Genomic DNA, 19,542 nt, shown 5'->3' on the forward strand with positions numbered 1-19,542 from the left:
TCCAGCTCAGCCTGGACTAAAGCAACACCCTGACCTTAAAAAACCAGGCAAAACACTGGGTGTGGTGGCGCACGCCTTTAATCCCAGTACTCAGGAGGCAGAGGTAGGAGGATCTCCAGAGTTCGAGACCACCCTGAGACTCCATAATGAATTCCAGGTCAGCCTGAGCTCGAGTGAAACCCTACCTCAGAAAACCAAAAAAGAAAAAATAACAATAATAATAAAAATAAGAAATGAAAAATCAAAACATGCCCCTTCCAAAACTTACTAATCCCAGAGTGATGAACCTGATGAAATCTCAAAGAGTTCAACAAAATGAGAAATATGTACAATGAATGAAAGAATTCCAGGGGAACAGAATCTTCCAAATGAGTGACTTTCTTATGAAAGTCAACATAAGAGATAAAAACAGAAAACTGCATTCAACAGAGACAGAAATTGTAAGCACTAAAGCTGCCCATCCCACAGTAAATAACTTTCCAGTCATGATCATGCTTCGGGCAACCCTAATTTAACCCAGGAAGATTTAAAAAAAAAAAAAAAAAAAGGCGTGCAAGAAAGAGAAGGATTAACAGAGGAAAAAAAGGATGTTAAGTGGGAGAAGAAGAGGGAAAAAAAAACACATTAATTTTACATACATGTATGAAAATATCAAAAATGGAAAAATAAGTCAGGTGTGTTAGTGCACACCTTTAATCCCAGCACTCAGGAGGCAGAAGTAGGAGGATCACCATGAGTTCAAGACCACCCTGAGACTACATAGTGAATTCCAGGTCAGCATGGAAAGACCCTACCTTGAAAAAAACCAAAAAGTAAATAAATAAATGAAAAACAAAAACTTAAGATTATCAGAAACAAATGGAAGGTGGAAAATGCAGAAAATTCTGATGTGTTGGAAAATTATCCTCATAAACTGCAATGTGAACAAAGCTTAATTTTAATTTCAGTTCTATTTCAAAATAAAGCAGTTCTTTTTTGTTTTATGTTTTTTTGTTTTGAGGCAGTGTCTCATTCTGGCTGACTTGGAACTCACTCTGTAGTCCCAGGTTGGCTTTGATAACACATTGATTCTCCTAACCCAGCCTCCTGAGTGTTAGGATTAAAGGCCTGCACCACCACACCTGACTAGTGAACAAGGTAAAACACAATCCTTCTTTTTTTTCCCCTTGGGAGAGAAGATGTTTATTTTTGGAACGGGTTTCATATAGTTGAAGCTGGCCTTGAACTTCCAGATCAAACTGCCTCAGCTTACAAATTCTTCAAATTAATAGGCATGCACCACAATGCCCACTCCCAACTCTACCTATCTTTAAATTCTGTATCAATCATTTCAACAAATCATAGATTGAAAAATATAGGGGAAAAAATGGCTTATGGGCTAAAGGCACATACTTGCAAATCCTGCCAGCCTAGGTTTGATTCCCTAGTACCCACATAAAGCCAGATTTACAGAGTAGCAAATGTGTCTTGAGTTCTTTTACAGAAGCAAGAGGCACTGGTATGCCCATGCTCACTCTCAAGTAATTAAAAAATATCTTTTTTTAAATTCCTTAATGGGGCTGGATAGATGGCTTAGCAGTTAAGGCACTTGCCTAAAAGCCAAAGACCCAAGTTCAATTTCCAGGACCCACGTAAGCCAGATGCACAAGAAAGCGTAGATGTCTAGAGTTCATTTGCAGTGTTAAGAGCCCCAGCACACCCATTCTCTCTATCTGCTTCTTTCTCTCATAGATAGATATATTTAAAAATTCTTTTTTTATTTTATATTTACTTATTCATGCCAAGGCCTCTAGCCACTACAACCACTGCAAATAAACTCCAAATGCATGTATATCATGTGCATCTGGCTTATGTGGGTTCTAGGGAATGGAACCCAGGTCCTTAGGCTTTGCAGGCAAGTGTCTTAGCCACTAAGCCATCTCTATAGTCCTAAAACAATTCTTTAAATGTATCTGTACACATTTTTCTTCTTGTAATAGTGTATAACAACTATTTACACAGTATTTTTATTGTATTCGTTAGGTATCTAGAGATGATTTAAAGTATACAGGAGTGTGTAGGTTATTTGAATATAAAGGGCTTGAACATCTATGGATTTTAAGGGTTCCTGGAACCACTGACCCCCCTACTCGCCCCAGAGACTGAGGAATAACTACAATGGAAGATAAGTCTCATCTAATCCAAAAAGCAACAAAATAATTTTAAAATCTCAAATTATTAAAAGTGAAACTTTCCCAAAAGTACCCACTGGGTTGTTCAAGGGAATTCATCATAAAAGAATTTCTAGTTGAAATTGAATATGCATGGTCTATGATTTTTAATATTTCAAAATCACTTTTTTATTTTGTTATGAGAGAAAGAGAGAGAGAGAGAGAGAGAGAATTGGCACACCAGGGTCTCCAGCCACTGCAATCGAACTCCAAATGCGTGTGTCATCTTGTGCATATATGCAACCTAATTACACTTGTGTCACCTTGTGCATCTGGCTTACATGGTATCTACAGAGTTCAACATGGGTTCTTAGGCTTCGCAGGCAAGCACCTTATAAGCAAACCCATCTCTCCAGCCCACAAAATCACCTTTTAAGAAATGAGTTCATTAAAAACAAAGAATGTTGCATACACAAGACCTGGGTTTGATTCCCAGCACTACCAAAACAGAAAACAAACAAAAAAATGGTAAAACATTTTTGTTTATACCTTTGAACAGTCAGCAGTTATAAATTCTGCATTAAAAAGAAGGTCTTTATCACGACGACCTTTCATGTCTTCATAGCGCTGCTGACATTGTTTGATAGAAACATCCGCAATATCTGAAAGGGTAGAGAGCTCTTAGTAAATGCCAACACAATACGTCTCAGTGACAAATTGTGGCAGCAAATTTAGCTTTTGTGAAAGTGCACGTTTCTACGTCCTTTACAGAGAGCACTGCTGCCTTTGTTGCAGTGTAATTTTACAACAACTTTTAGTAAGGAATTAGAAATATTTTGTGTATTTTTTGGGGGTGGGGGGACAACATAGTTTTAAATGCTTATTCAAAATTAAAAGTAAAACTTATATTCCAATTTAAGCTATAAAAACGTAACAATGTACACATTTGGAAATACTAAGTTTCTCTTTTCACATTAAAATGTCCCTGCCCTTTTCCCTACTGTGAACTTGACACTGGTGATATAGCAGCGGTGAAGGACGCACCACCAGTGGGAAGCAGCTGCACTGAATGGTACTGGGAAGGCACCATGGGTTCCTCAGAGCCACAGGCAGTGGGGAAAGGCCACTCTCAATATTTGTTGCCATTTTAACTTTCACATGAACATTACAAACTGAAACAAAACTGAACTACCACATGGGTTGCACATCTTCCCAATATTCAGACATTTCTGATTGGCAGTGAGAATGAAGAATGTGAATTCTTGATGTCAACAATATTAAATATTGCTCGGGTTAGAGAGAGGGAAGATAATGTTTAATTTCCTGCCCCTCAGTCTATCAGTATTTGTGACCTTTGAACTTCCTATCTTGGTCAGTAAAAAACTTTCCTCATTTGTCCTGTAGATGTGACTCCTGTCATCTTTAATAGCTTCTTCCCTTTCCACAAAGACAAATTATCCCAGGCCCACTAACTAGTGAAAAAATTCAGGAAGCCAGGTGTGGTGGTGCATGCTTTTAACCCCTGGAGTAGGGAGGCAGAGGTAGGAAGATTGCTGTGAGTTAGAGACCACCCTAAGACTATATAGTGAATTCCAGGTCAGCCTGGGCTAGAGCAAAACCCTATCCTGAAAAACAAAACAAAACAATCAGGGAAGACTTTTAAACAATTTTTTTTAAACTTATCTCATACATATCACTGGATAAAAAAGGTACCCTAATCAATTTTAGCATCATGGTGATACGGAGACCCTTCTAATTTCCTCTTAACCTAACTGACCAAAAATAATTATTTCCCCATGCTAACATTTTTCTTACCAGCACAGACCAGTCTGCTAATTCTTCCCTTTCTCCATTTGAGCAAATCTCCACCTTTCCCACAACCCAGGTCCAAAACGGTGATATCCCGTTTTTTTCTCTGCCGCACCTTTTCTAAAAATTCCCCTAAAAGAAAGAAATCAGCCATAATAAATTTTTTTCTTATTTTTACTAGAACAATTACTTTTAATAACTTAGTAACCTTTGCCTGGCATACAATATAAACTGTAACACATTAATTTACAGTTATTTTGTAACTTTCATTTTGATCCGTTATTATTAAAAAGAGTATAGTACAGAATTTTACAAGGCTAAGATGGTTTTTTGAAAGTTACTTTTAAACTGAGTTAACATTAAATAGAAGACATTTTAAGTTCTAATTAACATAAGTTATTTGTAAAAAACAAAACCAACTAGTTATCACATTCTAGGCAGCCTTTTCTTTCCATAACTACATGCTAATTTCTTAATAGTTAAGTCTACTGAAGTAGTTATGGAGAAATAGTACTTAATTCTCATTCTTCTCAGTAGTCAGGGTTATTATCAAAAGAAATACAAGAAATCATTAAACACCTCACCTGACCGAGAGTCACCATCATCAAAATTCTTAAAACACCCAGCAGTTCTAAAACTTGATTTATCAATGAATCTAGACCTACTCTCCTGCCTTTATCTCTCTAAGTTTAATACATTATAGCTCATGTATGTACTATTTTGGCAATTAAAATATTCAGGGGGCTGGAGAGGTGGCTTAGCGGTTAAGCGCTTGCCTGTGAAGCCTAAGGACCACGGTTCGAGGCTCGGTTCCCCAGGTCCCACGTTAGCCAGATGCACAAGGGGGCGCACGCATCTGGAGTTCGTTTGCAGAGGATGGAAGCCCTGGCGCGCCCATTCTTTCTCTCTCCCTCTATCTGTCTTTCTCTCTGTGTCTGTCTCTCTCAAATAAATAAATAAATAATTTTAAAAAAAAAGGTCTTTATCACCACAAAATTGAAGTCTTTCATGACAGCAGAAAAAAAAAAAGTAAAAAGAAAAAAAAATATTCAGTACAAATATCTCTGCTTTTCAATTCAGGACCTGAAAGTAGTTTTCAATAGCAGGACCAGTTTTCCATATTTAATTAACCTGACATGATTTTTAAAAAAATTTTATTTATTTGAGAGAGAAAGAGAGAGAGGCAGATAGAGAGAATGGGCACACCAGGGCATTCAGCCACTGCAGAAGAACTCCAGAAACACGTGCTTCCTTGGGCATCTGGCTTATGTGGGTCCTGGGGAACTGAACTGGGTCCTTTGGCTTTGCAGGCAAGTGCCTTATCCGCTAAGCCATCTCTCCATCCCTCCTAACGTGAATTTTCTTTAAAAAGTATGAAAAAAATTGAAAGAAAAGCAGTAATTATATAATCTAGATGGTAAAACTAGGAATTATTATAAGCTATTATTTTCAAAGAAATGTTTATCTCATTCAAGAATTGTACTTAACTACTAGTAGGCTAAAAAGCCCCAAGATTAAAGTAAAAGCCAGAGGAAGACCTCTACAGAGGCCATGTTACTTGCATTAGGAGCAGAGGTAGTTCCAGACAAGAGAGGTACAGGAACTGCTGCAATTGGAAGTGAATATTGACACTATGAGAGAAAAATTTTGGAAGTCTGACTTTTTTTTTAAAGCTTTTACATTTTGTACTGCTTTATTTAATGTCACCTTGTCATTTCTAGGAGTCTAATTTTAGGCATTTAAACTTTTTATTTATTTATTTGCAAGCAGAGAGAGAAGAGAGACAGACAGAACAGGTGCACAAGGGCCTCCAGCCATAGGTAATGAACTCCGGATGCATGTGTCACTTTGCACCTGGCTCTATGTGAGTACCAGGGAATGGTAACCAGGTCGTTAAGATTTGATGGCAAGTGTCATAATCACTAAGCCATCTTTCCAAAGAAACTGCCTGTTTTCCTAATTATAAAAGTAATTTAGGTAAAATGTGGAAGATATGGATTCAAAAGTATGTTATGAAAATGTACAGGAATAAATACCATAAAATATCTGCATCATTGAGGATAATGAAATAGAAAAAAGCTGACAAGAAATTAGAACCAGGGGGCAAAAAGAACCTCCAGTAATAGGTTGAAAAATGCTATATTAACCCATTACAACAACAAAAGAAACAAAGTAGAAATTCATTTATACTAGCTGACAATTGCCTGTCAGATAAATCACATTGCTATAATGAAACATAAATTTTAACAAGGGAGACAGAAAATGTTAAGATTTTTTTTATAATATCTTTATCTATTTGCACAGAAAGAGAGAAGGGGCAGGGGAAGGAGGGAAGAGGGAATGGATGCATCAGGGCCTCTTGCCACTGCAAACAAACTATAGGATGCATGCTTCATTTTGTGCACCTGGCTTTAAGGGGGTCTAGAGAATCGAACATGGGCAATCAGGTTTAACAAGCAAGTGCCTTTAACCACTGACCTTCTCCCCAGCCTAAAATGCATTTTAAATGGGCCTCCTTGTTCCCATTCTACTATTTCGCAGATTTGGGATATTTTCTTAAAAAAAAAAAAAAACCTACTAAACTATTATCAAAGCTAGTAGAAAGTCCTTTTAATTACAGCTTTGCTCTTTAGTGTAACAAAGCATTTATTCTCACTTTAGACTGATTCAAAAGAACCTTTCACTATGAAAAACCTCAAAAAACACCTTTAAAAATTTCTCTGACGTTTAGTAAGTCTGACTTCTTTAAAAAAAAACAAAACTTTTATTTATTTGAAAGGAGAGAGAAAATGAGAATGAATGGGCAAGCCAGGGCCTCAAGCTGCTGTAAACAAACTTCCAGATACATGCACCACTTTGTGCATCTGGCTTTATGTGGGTACTGGGGAACTAAACCTGGGTTATTAGGCTTTGCAGGTAAGTGCCTTAACAGATGAGCTATTTCTCCAGTCCCCTGACTTCTTAATATAATGTACTAGACAGACAAAACACATTCTAGACAATAGATTCTCCACTTATTTGTTCTAGTTTTAAAGGTATTTCCCCAGATAAAATGCTGGCTTCAGATATAAAATCAGGACATTGTCTTTTGCTTGACTTAATAAAACCTGAATATCTAACTATGCCATTCTAAAATTACTAGAATAAAATCATTATACAATAGCTTAAATGACATCAATTCTAAACATGAAACAAATGACAACTAAAAATCAATTAAATACTAATATCCTACGCAGTCAATCAAAAATAAATAGTAATAAAATATTTCAAGGCTCTAGTTTTGGCTCCAGCTTTATAAAGTCAAGGTTTGCTTACTAAGTGAAAAATTATCAATAGACCCAGTACCTTAACATAGTTAACACTGGGAAAGAAGAAAGAAAAAAAGAAACTAGGGTAAGGGATATAGCGTGGCCACAGAACATGTGCCCCTGGGTTCAACATCTAGCACTGCACACAAATAAACAAGGGTTGAATAAAACAGAGAACTACAAACTAAAAGAAAAAAAATCATACCAATAAGAGCGCTTTTGATCCAATTATTAAAGTTTCTTAGGTAAAAGATACGACTTTGACTACGCTTCTCTAAACCAACTTCCTGTAGTTCATTATAGTGGGCAGCCACTGCTGAGCTGTGTCCTTCTTCTAGTTTCTGAAAAGGAACAAAGTTAAGGATTAGAACTCACTAAGCAAGGATATTACCCATGCAGATAACGTTAGTCACTACCAGTGCTTTCCCCTATTCCTTAAGAAAAAAGTCCTCTGAAGATTTTATCTTTATCTGTCATGTGTATAATTTGAGTGCATTCATTTAAACTATTATTTGGTCTGAGGCAATGGCTCAGCAGTTAAACATCCTTGCTTGCAATAGCCTGCTGGCCCAACTTTAATTCCCAGGTACTCACTTAAAGCTAGGCACAAAGAGTGGTGCATACATTTGGTGTGTATTTGCAACAAGAGATCCTGGTTTCCCCTAGCCCCACACAAGCAACTAAAACAGTTTGCTTTTTGTATTTTAAATAAATAAATAAATAAATAAATAAATAAATAAATAAATAAAAACTACTATTCTTCAGAGTTTTGAGTTACTCAACCCAATAAATTACAGTCAAAAGGATGGAGTTCCTATAAAGAAACAAAATAAGCTATTTATTATGTAATTATTGCTGAGAGTTAAATATTATATTGTCTATTTAGGGGAATTAAGAATTTAGTAGGGGCTGGAGAGATGGCTTAGTGGTTAAGGCATTTGCCTGCAAAGCCAAAGGATCCCGGTTCGATTCTCCAGGACCCACATAAGCCAGATACACAAGGGGGCGATGTGTCTGGTGTTTGTTTGCAGTGGCTGGAGGCCCTGGCATGTCCATTCTCTACCCCCCTTCTCTCTCTTAAATAAATAAATAAAATTTATTAGAAAAAAAAGAATTTAGTAGGCTATGCTTAATGTCACTGACTTCTAATCCATGCTTTTTTTCTTTTAAACTAGCATTTCGTACTTATTTATTTATTCATGACAGAAAGAGGTAGAGAGAGAGAATACGAATGAATGGGCATGCCAGGGCCTCCAGCCGCTGCAAACAAACTTTAACACATTCACCACTTTGTGCATCGGGGTCCTAGGGAATCAAACCTAGGTTCTTTGGCTTTGCAGGCAAGTGCCTTAAACCTGTAAGCCATCTCTCTAGCTGTAATTCAGGCTCTTAAATTCAATAGGAAGTAAAGGCTTTCAAGTTCAACCTCATTTTTCAAAGTATCCAATCCTTTGCTCATTTGGCTCATTAAGTAAAAGGATAAAATTTTACTTGGAAAAAAAATCTGGCTAGATTTGAAATACAAGCTACTCCTTTTACTAGTATACCAAAAACCTGGTCTATTGGTCATGTTCCTCTTCAAGATGATGGCAAAATTTTACTCTTTTTTTAGAGTACTTTTTTTTTTTACTTTTTACTTTTATTTTCTCCATTTTGTTGTGTTATTTATCTGGAGAAAGAATGGGTAGACCAGGGCCTCTTACTGCTGCAAACGAACTCTAAACACATATACCACTTTGTACATATAGTTTTACTTGAGTACTAGGGAATCAAACCAAGGTTGGGATGCTTTGCAAACAACTGCCTTTAAATGCTAAGCCATCTCTCCAGCCCTTCCATTAGAATCCTTTTGAATATGGCAAACAATTTGCTGACCCTCATTCCATAATATCCTAAAATAACTACAGCTAAACAGTGCTAAATAAGTACATAAACTATGCTGGAAGTCAGAAATAATCATAGTTTAATACATTAATAAAAGAATATAAAACTGGGTAGGCTGGAGAGAAGGAATAGCGGTTAAGGCGCTTACCTGTGAAGCCTAATGACTCAGGTTCTATTCCCTAGTACCCATATAAGTCAGATACACAAGGGGGAGCATGTGTTTGGAGTTCATTTGCAATGGCTGGAGGCCCTGTTGTACCTATATATTCTCTCTCTCTCATAAATAAAAATATTACAAAAATAATATAAAACTGGGCATGATCTTGAAATTTATCACTTTACATTACCATCTTACTACTTTAGACACCTGATAACAAAAGAAAAAGGTAAATTAGGCTGGGCGTGGTGGTGCACGCCTTTAATCCCAGCACTTGGGAGGCAGAGGTAGGAGGATCACCGTGAGTTCGAGGCCACCCTAAGACTACATAGTGAATTCCAGGTCAGCCTGGGCTAGAGTGAGACCCTACCTCAAAAAAAAAAAAAAACCCCGAAAAAGGTAAATTAGTGGGACTTTATATTCCTACCATTTTTTAAACAACACAAAACTATGAAACCCAAACTGCAGAAACCAGCTTTCACGTTTCTGGTCAATTAAGAGTTTTGAAATAATATAAAGTTTACTCCCACACAAATTTTACCTTAACAAAAATTAAATTCAAAGAGTTAAAAGCTGCTGTGACTTAAGGCTGTATCTATTATAAGCAGAATATTTCTAAACTATTATTTAAAAACGAACATAATTCCACATCTGATGCACATTTCCAGGTAACATTATATTATGAATAAAATTCATGCAACGTGACTGGAGAGGTGGCTTAGCGGTTAAGCGCTTGCCTGTGAAACCTAAGGACCCAGGTTCGAGGCTCGATTCCCCAGGCCCCATGTTAGCCAGATGCACAAGAGGGCGCATGAGTCTGGAGTTCATTTGTAGTGGCTAGAAGCCCTGGCGCGCCCATTCTCTCTCTCTCATCTATCTGCCTCTTTCTCTGTCACTCTCAAATAAATTAATTAAAATTAAAATTAAAAAAAATTCATGCAACATACCTGTCTCTTTGTAGGAACATCCTCGGGTTCTATTTTCCTCTTTTTCTGCATAGTATCTCCAGTGGAAGTTTCATCTTTTGGAACATTATCTGTTTCTTTCTTTCTTTTCACTGAAATGCCTTCATCATCACCAGAACCCTTTTCCTCTGAGGCAATTTCATTAGCAAGTTTTCTTTTCCTAGAAGGATTATCTTCCACACAAGCAGAATTTTCCCCCAGAAGAGCATCTTCAGACACTTTTCCCTTCAGTGGTTTATTTACTTGCTCACAAACAGGGGTCTTCACAGAGAGCCCCCTCTCACATGCTGTCATGGTTTCATTAATAGCTGATTCTTTTTCAGAATTTATGGATGCTTCTGCCCACTCAGGAGACATCTTTCCATAGTTCTCCATTTCTATTATAGTGATAGTAAAACTTCATACACCAACACTGGAACAGCAAAAATTTGGTATTACTCAAAGATACTAATGCCAATTTTAAAGTAATCTTAATGAAATGTCATTTAACTTACCAACTAGGATTTCCAAAACAAAAAAGAGAACTGACAGTGCCTGTTATGCATGGAATTATGAACCTATAGCAGTAATAACTGTATTTCCCCAAATATCTAGTCTTATTATTCATAGAAGTCACTACATGAAAACTGATGATGTAATACATTGATTTAGGTTCAGCCTCTCTAATCCAAAATCTACAATGACTTGGAGGGCTGGAGAGTCGGCTTAGCAGTTAAGCGCTTGCCTGTGAAGCCTAAGGACCCCGGTTCGAGGCCAGATTCCCCAGGACCCATGTTAGCCAGATGCACAAGGGGGTGTATGCGTCTGGAGTTTGTGTGCAGTGGCTGGAGGCCCTGGCGTACCCATTCTCTCCCTCTCTATCTATCTATCTATCTGCCTTTTTCTCTATCTGTCTGTCACTCTCAAATAAAGAAAAGTAACAAAAAAATTTTTTTTTAATGATTTGGAGTACCCAACAGTATACATCAGTAAGCAGGTGTGGTCAACCAAAATTTAAACACAAATACTATTCTTTCCCCCATTTTATGTGTATCAACTTTTTATACAGGTGCCAAATTGTTAAGCCATACTTATTCTTTAATATTTATTAAATGCATTTGGTCTGGAAAAGTGTTTGACTATGAAATATGCTCCACTAGATCAGGTGTTGAATGCTTGGTCCTTTACTGTTGCTATTTTGGGAGATTCTGTGAACTTGAGAATATGGGGCCTAGGTAGAAGGAAGCAGTCTCTGACAGCATACCATTCAAGTTATAGCTGGTCCTCAGTAATTTCCACTCTGCTTCCAGCCCATCATGAGCTAAGAAGCTCCTCAGCCACACATTCATGTTGCCATGGTATTCTACCCAAGTGCCCTGGGCCAAGCAACCACAGACTGAACACTTAAGAGAATTACATGCCAAAATAAAGCTTTCTTCCCTTAGAGTGTCTTTCTCAAGCATCTGGTCAGTGATGTAAAAGTATTTAAAACAGAAAACTAGTCCCAGAGAAGTAAGAGTTATTGTTCTGGCAATGCAATCATACCTGGAGAACTGGTTTGAGGGAAGAACTTGGAACAGTTTGTAGAGGTAAGCTGCAACAAGACTATAATATTTTTTAGGAGATTTTTTTTAAAAAATTTTGTTTTATATTTTTATTTATTTATTTGAGAGAGGGAGGGAGGGAGGGAGGGAGAAGAGAATGGGTGCACCAGGGCTTCCAGCCACTGCAAACAAACTCCAGACGCGTGCGCCCCCTTGTGCATCTGGCTAATGTGGGTCCTGGGGAATCGAGCCTCGAACCGGGGTCCACAAGCTTCACAGGCAAGCGCTTAACCGCTAAGCCATCTCTCCAGCCCAAGACTATAATATTTTAACCAGAGTTTGAAGGGTAAACTTGTAGGGAACTTAAAAAACAAGAATGCCAAGAAATGCAGTCAGTGAAGGCCAGGCTCAGGAGGTTTCAGGAGGCAGAAGAGACTTTGAATGTAGACGTTGGGTCAATGTTGGAACTGTTAAAACTCTGGGAGTCTTGGGAGATAGACTGAATGCATGTTTATTATAAAAGAGCCTTGAAACTTTAAGGCCAGGAATGTAAATGTTAGGTTTGAACAGGAAACTTCCCCCACAGGCTCATCAACACTTGGTTCCCAGATGATGGCACTATTTGGGGAGGTTCTGGAGGTGAAGGCTAGTTGGAGGAAAATAAGTCCCTCAGGGTGTTACTTTGCAAGTTCTATCTGGTCCCAAGTAACTCCTCCCTGTCTGCCAAGGTGAACAGCCTCCTCCCATGCACTCTCAGTACCATAATGCTCTGCCTACCACAAGCCCAGAATTATTATAAACAAGGACTACGAACTGAAGCTTCTGAAACCTTTTAAGTTGTTCTCTCAGTTACTTTGGCTATGTAAAAGTAACAAAATTAGGAACCTATACTTACAGTAAGGACTCCTAAAATCCTTATTTCATGTGTACTAGAACTAGTTACAAAACAAAGAGTAGAAACAGCTTTACAATAGTTTGAAGCCTTGTCTTCATTGTAATGATCATTAAGCTTCTTTTAAATGTTCTGAGGCTCAGATGTAAAAATAGGAAGGAGAGGGAGTAACTGAATTATCTATTGGGCAGGAATTGTTATGGTCATCTACTTATTAAATCATTCAGTAAATTTACCAACCTCTTGCTACCAAGAAGCTTCATGGGCATCATATCTTCACTAAGTTTGAAAGTGTCAATCATTAAACTATCAGGCCATGTTTAGTAAGTGCGAAGAGCAAACAAAAGTCCCAATCTGAGATTCAAAAAATTCGGGTCCTGAAAATTATTATGTGGGAAATTACTTTCTAAAGGCCTTTGTATTTAAAAAAAAAAAAGAAGAAGAAAAGAAAAAGAAAAGGCAAAATTGCCTAAAAGAATAGGTGAAAACAAGTCACTCAGAACTGAAAAGACTTTCAAGGGACAACAGCTGTCACTATCTTGACATAACAGAATGCCAAGAGAAGGCACATTGCAAAAACTTGAGTCTGAGACAAAAAATAAATCAATCAGAAAATTAATTCACAGTACTACTACTTCACATGATTACTAGGAACACCAGCCAGCAAGTTATAAAAGCTAAATTTCTCCTCTTCAACTTAATGCCTAAAATAAACCAATTTTACCTTCAAACGATAGAGCAATTTAACATATTATCTTTCACGTCAATTGTCTGAAGGGCACTCAAGTTGACTGCAAAAATGACTAAGAATTAAGTATCAAACAGCTCCATGATAGAGCACTTTGGCCTAGCATGCTCAAGGCCCAGGGGGTTCGATCTCTGGCTTCGCAGTAACACTGACAACAGCAATAACATCAATGATGAAAACACCTCAAACCCCGTCAAAGGGAACTGTGGGAAATCAACAGAATGACGTGGAGATGAGTATTTCGAGCTGGCTTTGTACCTCTGAAACACATCATTTCTCTTGATTTCTTCAGATTCTCCTGACTGCCTTCAAGCAGTGATTCCCCCCCTTTTACACACACACACACTGCCTTCAAGCAGTGGTTCCCCCCCCTTTTACACACACACACACACACACACACACACACTGCCTTCAAGCAGTGGTTCCCCCCCCCCTTACACACACACACACACACACACACACGTGTGTCGTGGGGTCGCGACCGAGGTGGAAAACGCAACTCTCCAGCCCAGCGCCTCCGTTAACGCCATGGACTCGGCCTGTTAATTCCTGACTCAGGTTCCACTCCAGGTAGAACAGACGTCTCTCCCTGGATCCCCACATGTCACCCAGCACCCTTTCACGCGGCCCCAGGGCGCGGGCAGAAGCAGCCTCGGGCTTCGGCTCTACCCTGTCTGGGGAGGCACAGCGCGGGGCGCCTCAAGCTGCTTCCGGAGTTCACGCACAATAAACCCGGAGCCAGATATTGGACGCACAGGGCTGACGAGAAACGAGCCGGGGTCCAGGAGCCACAGCGTTCAGCCCGCCTATGCCCAGGGGAAAAGACAAAGAAGCCACGACCGGGCCGGGAACACCGAACGGTCACACTCACCCACACAAGCCATCCGAGATTCTGTTTGCGGAAACACAGGCCCCGGCGCCACGCGGGCCCTGTGACGTCACTTCCGGGGAGTGCGCAGACTCCGATGTCCCTCTCGCCTGGGCTGAGAGCGTTGTTTCCTCCCGACCGGAACTACAGGTCCCGTGGTGCTTTGCGCCTCGGCGTGCCGGAGTGGCCGCTGGAACTGGCACGGGGGAATTCGGAGCACATTGCTAGTGGGCGCGGCTGGCTAGGCCCCTGGCGACCGGAGGCCTAGGAATCGCTTGAGTTTTGCGGGTTCGGCCCTGTGACCTCCGTTTGACTAAGTCGCCCTGCTTGACGGACACTGCCGTGGCATCGTAGGAGCTGTCTTCCGTCCTGTGCGGCGGGAAGCGGCGGCGACCTCAACGTCCTGAGAGGTAGCCTGAGTCCAGTATGGGGCACCGGGTCGGGTCAGAGGGCACCTTCACCCCGGGCGGCTTGTGTGTCCGGGGGCGCGGGGCGCACACCGGGGCAGCTGCTCCACGCGCGCCGTCGCCGGGTCTGTGGTGGCGTTCTCCCCCGGCGTGGGCTGTCCACCCTCCCCGGCCCCGCCGGCGACTATCGGAGAGGTCACCCCCCGCGCTGGCCGGCCGTGCCTCGGGAGTCCTGGCAGATCCTGCACCGGGGCGGCCTTGCACCCACTTAACCCTTCTGCTCCGCTCCTCTGTTCCCCAAGCCCACTTGGGCAGGGAAGCGCCCGTCGTGAGTGTGTCCTTTGAAAAACAGCGACATCGCCACCTTGGAAGCTGACTGGAGGGCCATTTCTTACCGCCTAATCTGCACGTCATACTCTCTAGGAAGGGCGTTCTCTCACCTGCCATCCCACACGTGGTCCCAAAACTTCTGGGTGCATTGCTGTGCTGACTGCACTTTGGCATGGGCGGCTTGAGATGAGGAGGATCAGGTGACACACTTTGTCCATCACCCAAGAATTTTTAAAAAGGGAGTCAGAAGCACCTAATTTAGGGAAACTGAAAGCTAAATACCCATAGAGGGGACTTTCACCTCGAGATTAGGGTCAAAACTCTTATTGGTAGCCTGGCTTGGTGGTGCACTCCTTTAATGCCAGCACTCAGGAAGATAAGGTAGGAGGAGCCCTGTGTAAATTCAAGGCTAGCCTGGGGGTAGAGTGAGACCTTACCTCAAAAACAAAACAAAACAAAGAAACTCAACAATAAAAGACCACCATCTTCCAGTTCGATCACTTGTAAATTGTGTCTATTAGCCCTCCTGAAGTTGTTGACCCCTTTATAACCTTTGAACCAAGAAAAAGTCTTACTTGTCACACATAAGTGTAGAAATCAATTTCAGATAACTGATTATTTTGTTATCTGCTATTAGCGCAGTTTGAGAATTTACGATCATAGAGACTGAAAGCCCTGTGTGTGTGTGTGTGTGTGTATACATATATTTTTTTTCAAGGCCTTAGGGCCAGGTATTATGTAATTTGTATTTGTTGGCTCCAATAGTTAAGTTTCTTCAGATAATCGCTGTTGTAATTTTAGAGAAAGTAAGCCTAATTTTTGCCTTACTTTTTAAAAGATGTTTTATTTGTTTGAAGGAAAGAAAGGGTGGGTTCATAAGGGTCCCTTGCCGCTGTAAACAAACACCAGATGCATGATCTGTCTTTCATGGGTACTAGGGAATTGAACCCAGGCCAGCAGGTTTTGCAAGCAAGTGCATTTAAGGCTGAGCCATGACCCCAGCCTTTTAACTTTTTCTTTTTTTTTTAAGACAGACTCATGATGTAGTCCATGCTAGACTGAAACTTGTGATCTCCTGCTTCAGCCTCCTTAGCTGGGATTGCAGGCATGGAGCAATCACACGTGACTTAATTTTTTTTCAGTATAGGTTAAATGCTTCTTAAGTATATGCTTATACACACTCCACAATGAATTGATGTTATGCATGGAATATTAAAAGTGTGCATCTTTTGTTTTGAGGCAGTTCACTTAACGAGAACTCAGGTAAAATAAACTGAGGATAGAGGACTTCCCTCCCACTTTTTCCACTAATCATTAGCAGCATTTTAAAAAATTATTTTATTTATTTATTGAGTGAGAGAGAGAGAGAAAACAGAGGCAGATACAGAATGGCACACCAGGGCCTTCAGCCACTGCAAAGGAACTCCAGATGCATGCACCACCTTTGCATCTGGCTTATATGGGTCCTGGGGAATTGAACCTAGGTTCTTTGGCTTTGCAGGCATGCGCCTTAACCACTAAGTGATCTTTCTAGCCCGGCAGCATTTTTTTATTACTCAGTTTCCTAATGATAGCTATTCTAACTGAGGTGAGATAGAAGAATCTCATTGTAGTTTTGATGACTAAGGTTGTTGAATGTTACCCCCCCACACACACACATGTCTATCGGAATAATTTTTTTTTAATTTATTTGGAGAGAAAGAATGAGAACGGGCAGTTTGGGCCTCTTGTTGCTGTAAAAAAATTCCAGGTGTATGTGCCACTTTGTGCATCTGGCTTTACACAGGTACTGTCAGCCAGCAAAATTTGCAAGCAAGTGCCTTTAGCCACTGAGCCATCTCCCCAGCCTGCCTGTTTGTATTTCATCTTTTGAGGACTGTGTTTATTTCATTTTCTAATTTATTGGGTAGATTGTTCTTTTCAATTTATTTTATTTTTTATTGACAGCATCCATATTGTAGACATGGTAATTCCCTCCATTCCCCCACTTTCCCCTTTGAAACTCCACTCTCCATCATATCCCTGCCCCCTCTCAATCAGTCTCTCCTTTATTTTGATGTCATGGTCTTTTCTTCTTATTATGATGGTCTTTGCAGGTAATGTCAGGCACTGTGAGGTCATGGATATCCAAGCCATTTTGTGTCTGGAGGAAGAAGGAGTCCTACCCTTCCTTTGGCTCTTAACATTCTTCCACAGTAGACCCTGAGCCTAGGAAGGTGTGATAGAGATATTTCAGTGCTGAGCACTCTTCTGTCACTTCTCAGCACCATGGTGCCCTCTGAGTCATCCCAAGGTCACTGCCATCTGAAAAGAGAAGCTTCTCTATCCAAAAGTGAGAGTGGCATTAATATATGGGTATGGCCATTAAGCACTGGTATGACCAGTGCTTACTGGGCAGTTTGGTGAGCATAGTATATACATTTAGCCAGACAGCAGCAGATGTTACACCCCTAGGGCTCATGACTACCCCTGTTGTAGGTTTTTAGTATCAGGGATGTATTCCCTCCATGGAGCAGGCCTCCAGTCCAATTGGACAGCAGTTGGTTTTCCTGGTTGGCTCATTTGGCCTGGTTGGCCAAATTTAAGGCTTGCAGTACCTTCACTGGTGATTTCTCTCTTTCCCATTGAAAGGCATGCAGCATAGCTTTTTTCCAGCTCTCTATCAGCTAGTCTACATGGAGGAAGTTTTCAGGTCAGCTCCAGCAGGATTTCACAGTGATCTTGCAGCCCAAGTATGTGGACTCTTCAGCAATAGGTTCTTACCATCTATTCCTGGTGGGAAACCAAGAGCCTTGGCAAGGGCCTGTAATGTTTTGGGGTATCAGTGATCTCCCTGGCCAACAACTCACTGGAAGGTATCCCATCCCTGGCACTGAAAATTTTCTATTATCAATCTATGGCTTCTGAGTGTTCCATTGTCCAAAAATGTAGGTTTCCATATGATTTATTTATATCCTCTTAGATTTTGATTAGCCCTCCCTTTGCCTTTCCTTTACTCTTTACTCTTTCCCTAGCCTCACTTATACCTTTTGATCCCCATTAATCTGTTCTACTACAGTATCATACTACTAAGTTCTCCCCCCCTTCCTATTTCCTTTATATTCTTTTTCTAGCTTACTGGCCTCTGTTACTGAGTTTTATTCCTACTCACATCGAAGTCCAATCATTTGTAGCTAGGATCCACATATGAGAGAGAACATGTGACGTTTGGCTATCTGAGCCTGGGTAACCTCACTAAGTATAGTATTTTACAGGTCCATCATTTTTCTATAGATTACATAATTTCATTTTTTTTAACCACTGAGTAGAACTCTATTGGGTAAAATGTGCCACATCTTTATTATCCACTCATCAGCTGAGGCACATCTAGGCTGGTTCCATTTCCTAGCTAATTGTGAATAGAGCGGCAATGAACATGGTTGAGCACATACTTATAAGGAAATGAGATGAGACCTTAGGATATATGCCTAGAAGTGCTATAGCTGGGTCATATGGTAGATCTATTTTTAATTATCTCAGGAACCTCCACACTTATTTCTACAATGGTTGGACCAGATTGCATTCCCACCAACAGTGTAGAAAGGTTCCTTTTTTCCACATCTTTGCCAGCATTATGGTCATTTGTTTTCATGATGGTAGCCATTCTGACAGGAGTGAGATGGAATCTCTAAGTAGTTTTAATCTGCATTTCCTTGATGACTAGGTATGTAGAACTTTTTTTAGATGTTTATATGCTATGTGTATTTCCTCTTTTGAGAACTCTGTATTTAGTTCCTTCACTTCCTTGGTTAGGTTTATTCCAATGTACTTTTTTTTATGGGGGGGTAGGGTCTCACTATAGCCCAGGCTGACCTGGGATTCACTATAGAGTCTCAGGGTGGCCTCGAACTCAATGGTGATCCTCCTACCTCTGCCTCCCAAGTGCTGGGATTAAAGGCGTGCACCACAACGCCCACCTTTTTTTTTTTTTTGATGCAATTGTGAATAGAAGTGATTCCCTGATTTCATCCTCTGTGTGTTTGTTGATGGCATATGGGAAGGCTACTGAGTTCTGTGTGCTTATTTTATTTCCTGTTACATGGCTATAGGTGTTTTATCAGCTCTAACAGTTTGCTGGTAGAGTCTTTAGAGACTTTTATATATAGAATCATGTCATCTGCAAATAATGATAACTTGATCTCTGCCTTTCCAATTTGTATCCCTTTCATGTGTGTCTCTTGTCTTATTGCTATAGCTAAGACTTCCAGTACTATACTGAATAGAAGTGGGAACTGTGGACACCCTTGGCTTGTTCCTGATTTTAGTGGAAAAGCTTCAAGTTTTTCTCCATTTAGTATTATGTTGGCTGTAGGTTTGTCATCAATAGCCTTTATTATGTTGAGATATGTTCCTTCTATTCCCAGTCTCTGTAGTACTTTTATCATGAAGGGATGTTGGATTTTGTCAAATGCTTTTTCTGCATCTAATGAGATGATCATGTGATTTTTGCCCTTCAGTCCAT

General features: G+C 40.2%; 2 protein-coding genes across 2 annotated transcripts in view; one reads left to right on the top strand and one right to left on the bottom strand.

Moving 5' to 3' along the window:
* The window catches only part of Rnmt (RNA guanine-7 methyltransferase), a 36,012-nt gene extending 21,634 nt beyond the window's left edge, over positions 1-14,378 (bottom strand). The window contains 5 exon segments of the mRNA XM_045143501.1: positions 2,700-2,812; positions 3,966-4,091; positions 7,473-7,608; positions 10,256-10,685; positions 14,308-14,378. Coding sequence (XP_044999436.1) covers positions 2,700-2,812; positions 3,966-4,091; positions 7,473-7,608; positions 10,256-10,648 — 768 coding nt within the window. The 5' untranslated portion in view covers positions 10,649-10,685; positions 14,308-14,378.
* Positions 14,379-14,467: 89 nt separating this feature from the next.
* Positions 14,468-19,542, top strand: part of Fam210a (family with sequence similarity 210 member A) — a 30,830-nt gene continuing 25,755 nt past the window's right edge. The window contains exon 1 of the mRNA XM_045144580.1: positions 14,468-14,714. The gene's annotated coding sequence lies outside the window, so the exon portion shown is untranslated. The remainder of the gene's footprint in view (positions 14,715-19,542) is intronic.

The sequence above is a fragment of the Jaculus jaculus genome, chromosome 2 (assembly GCF_020740685.1).
Source record: "Jaculus jaculus isolate mJacJac1 chromosome 2, mJacJac1.mat.Y.cur, whole genome shotgun sequence".
NCBI lineage: Eukaryota > Metazoa > Chordata > Mammalia > Rodentia > Dipodidae > Jaculus > Jaculus jaculus.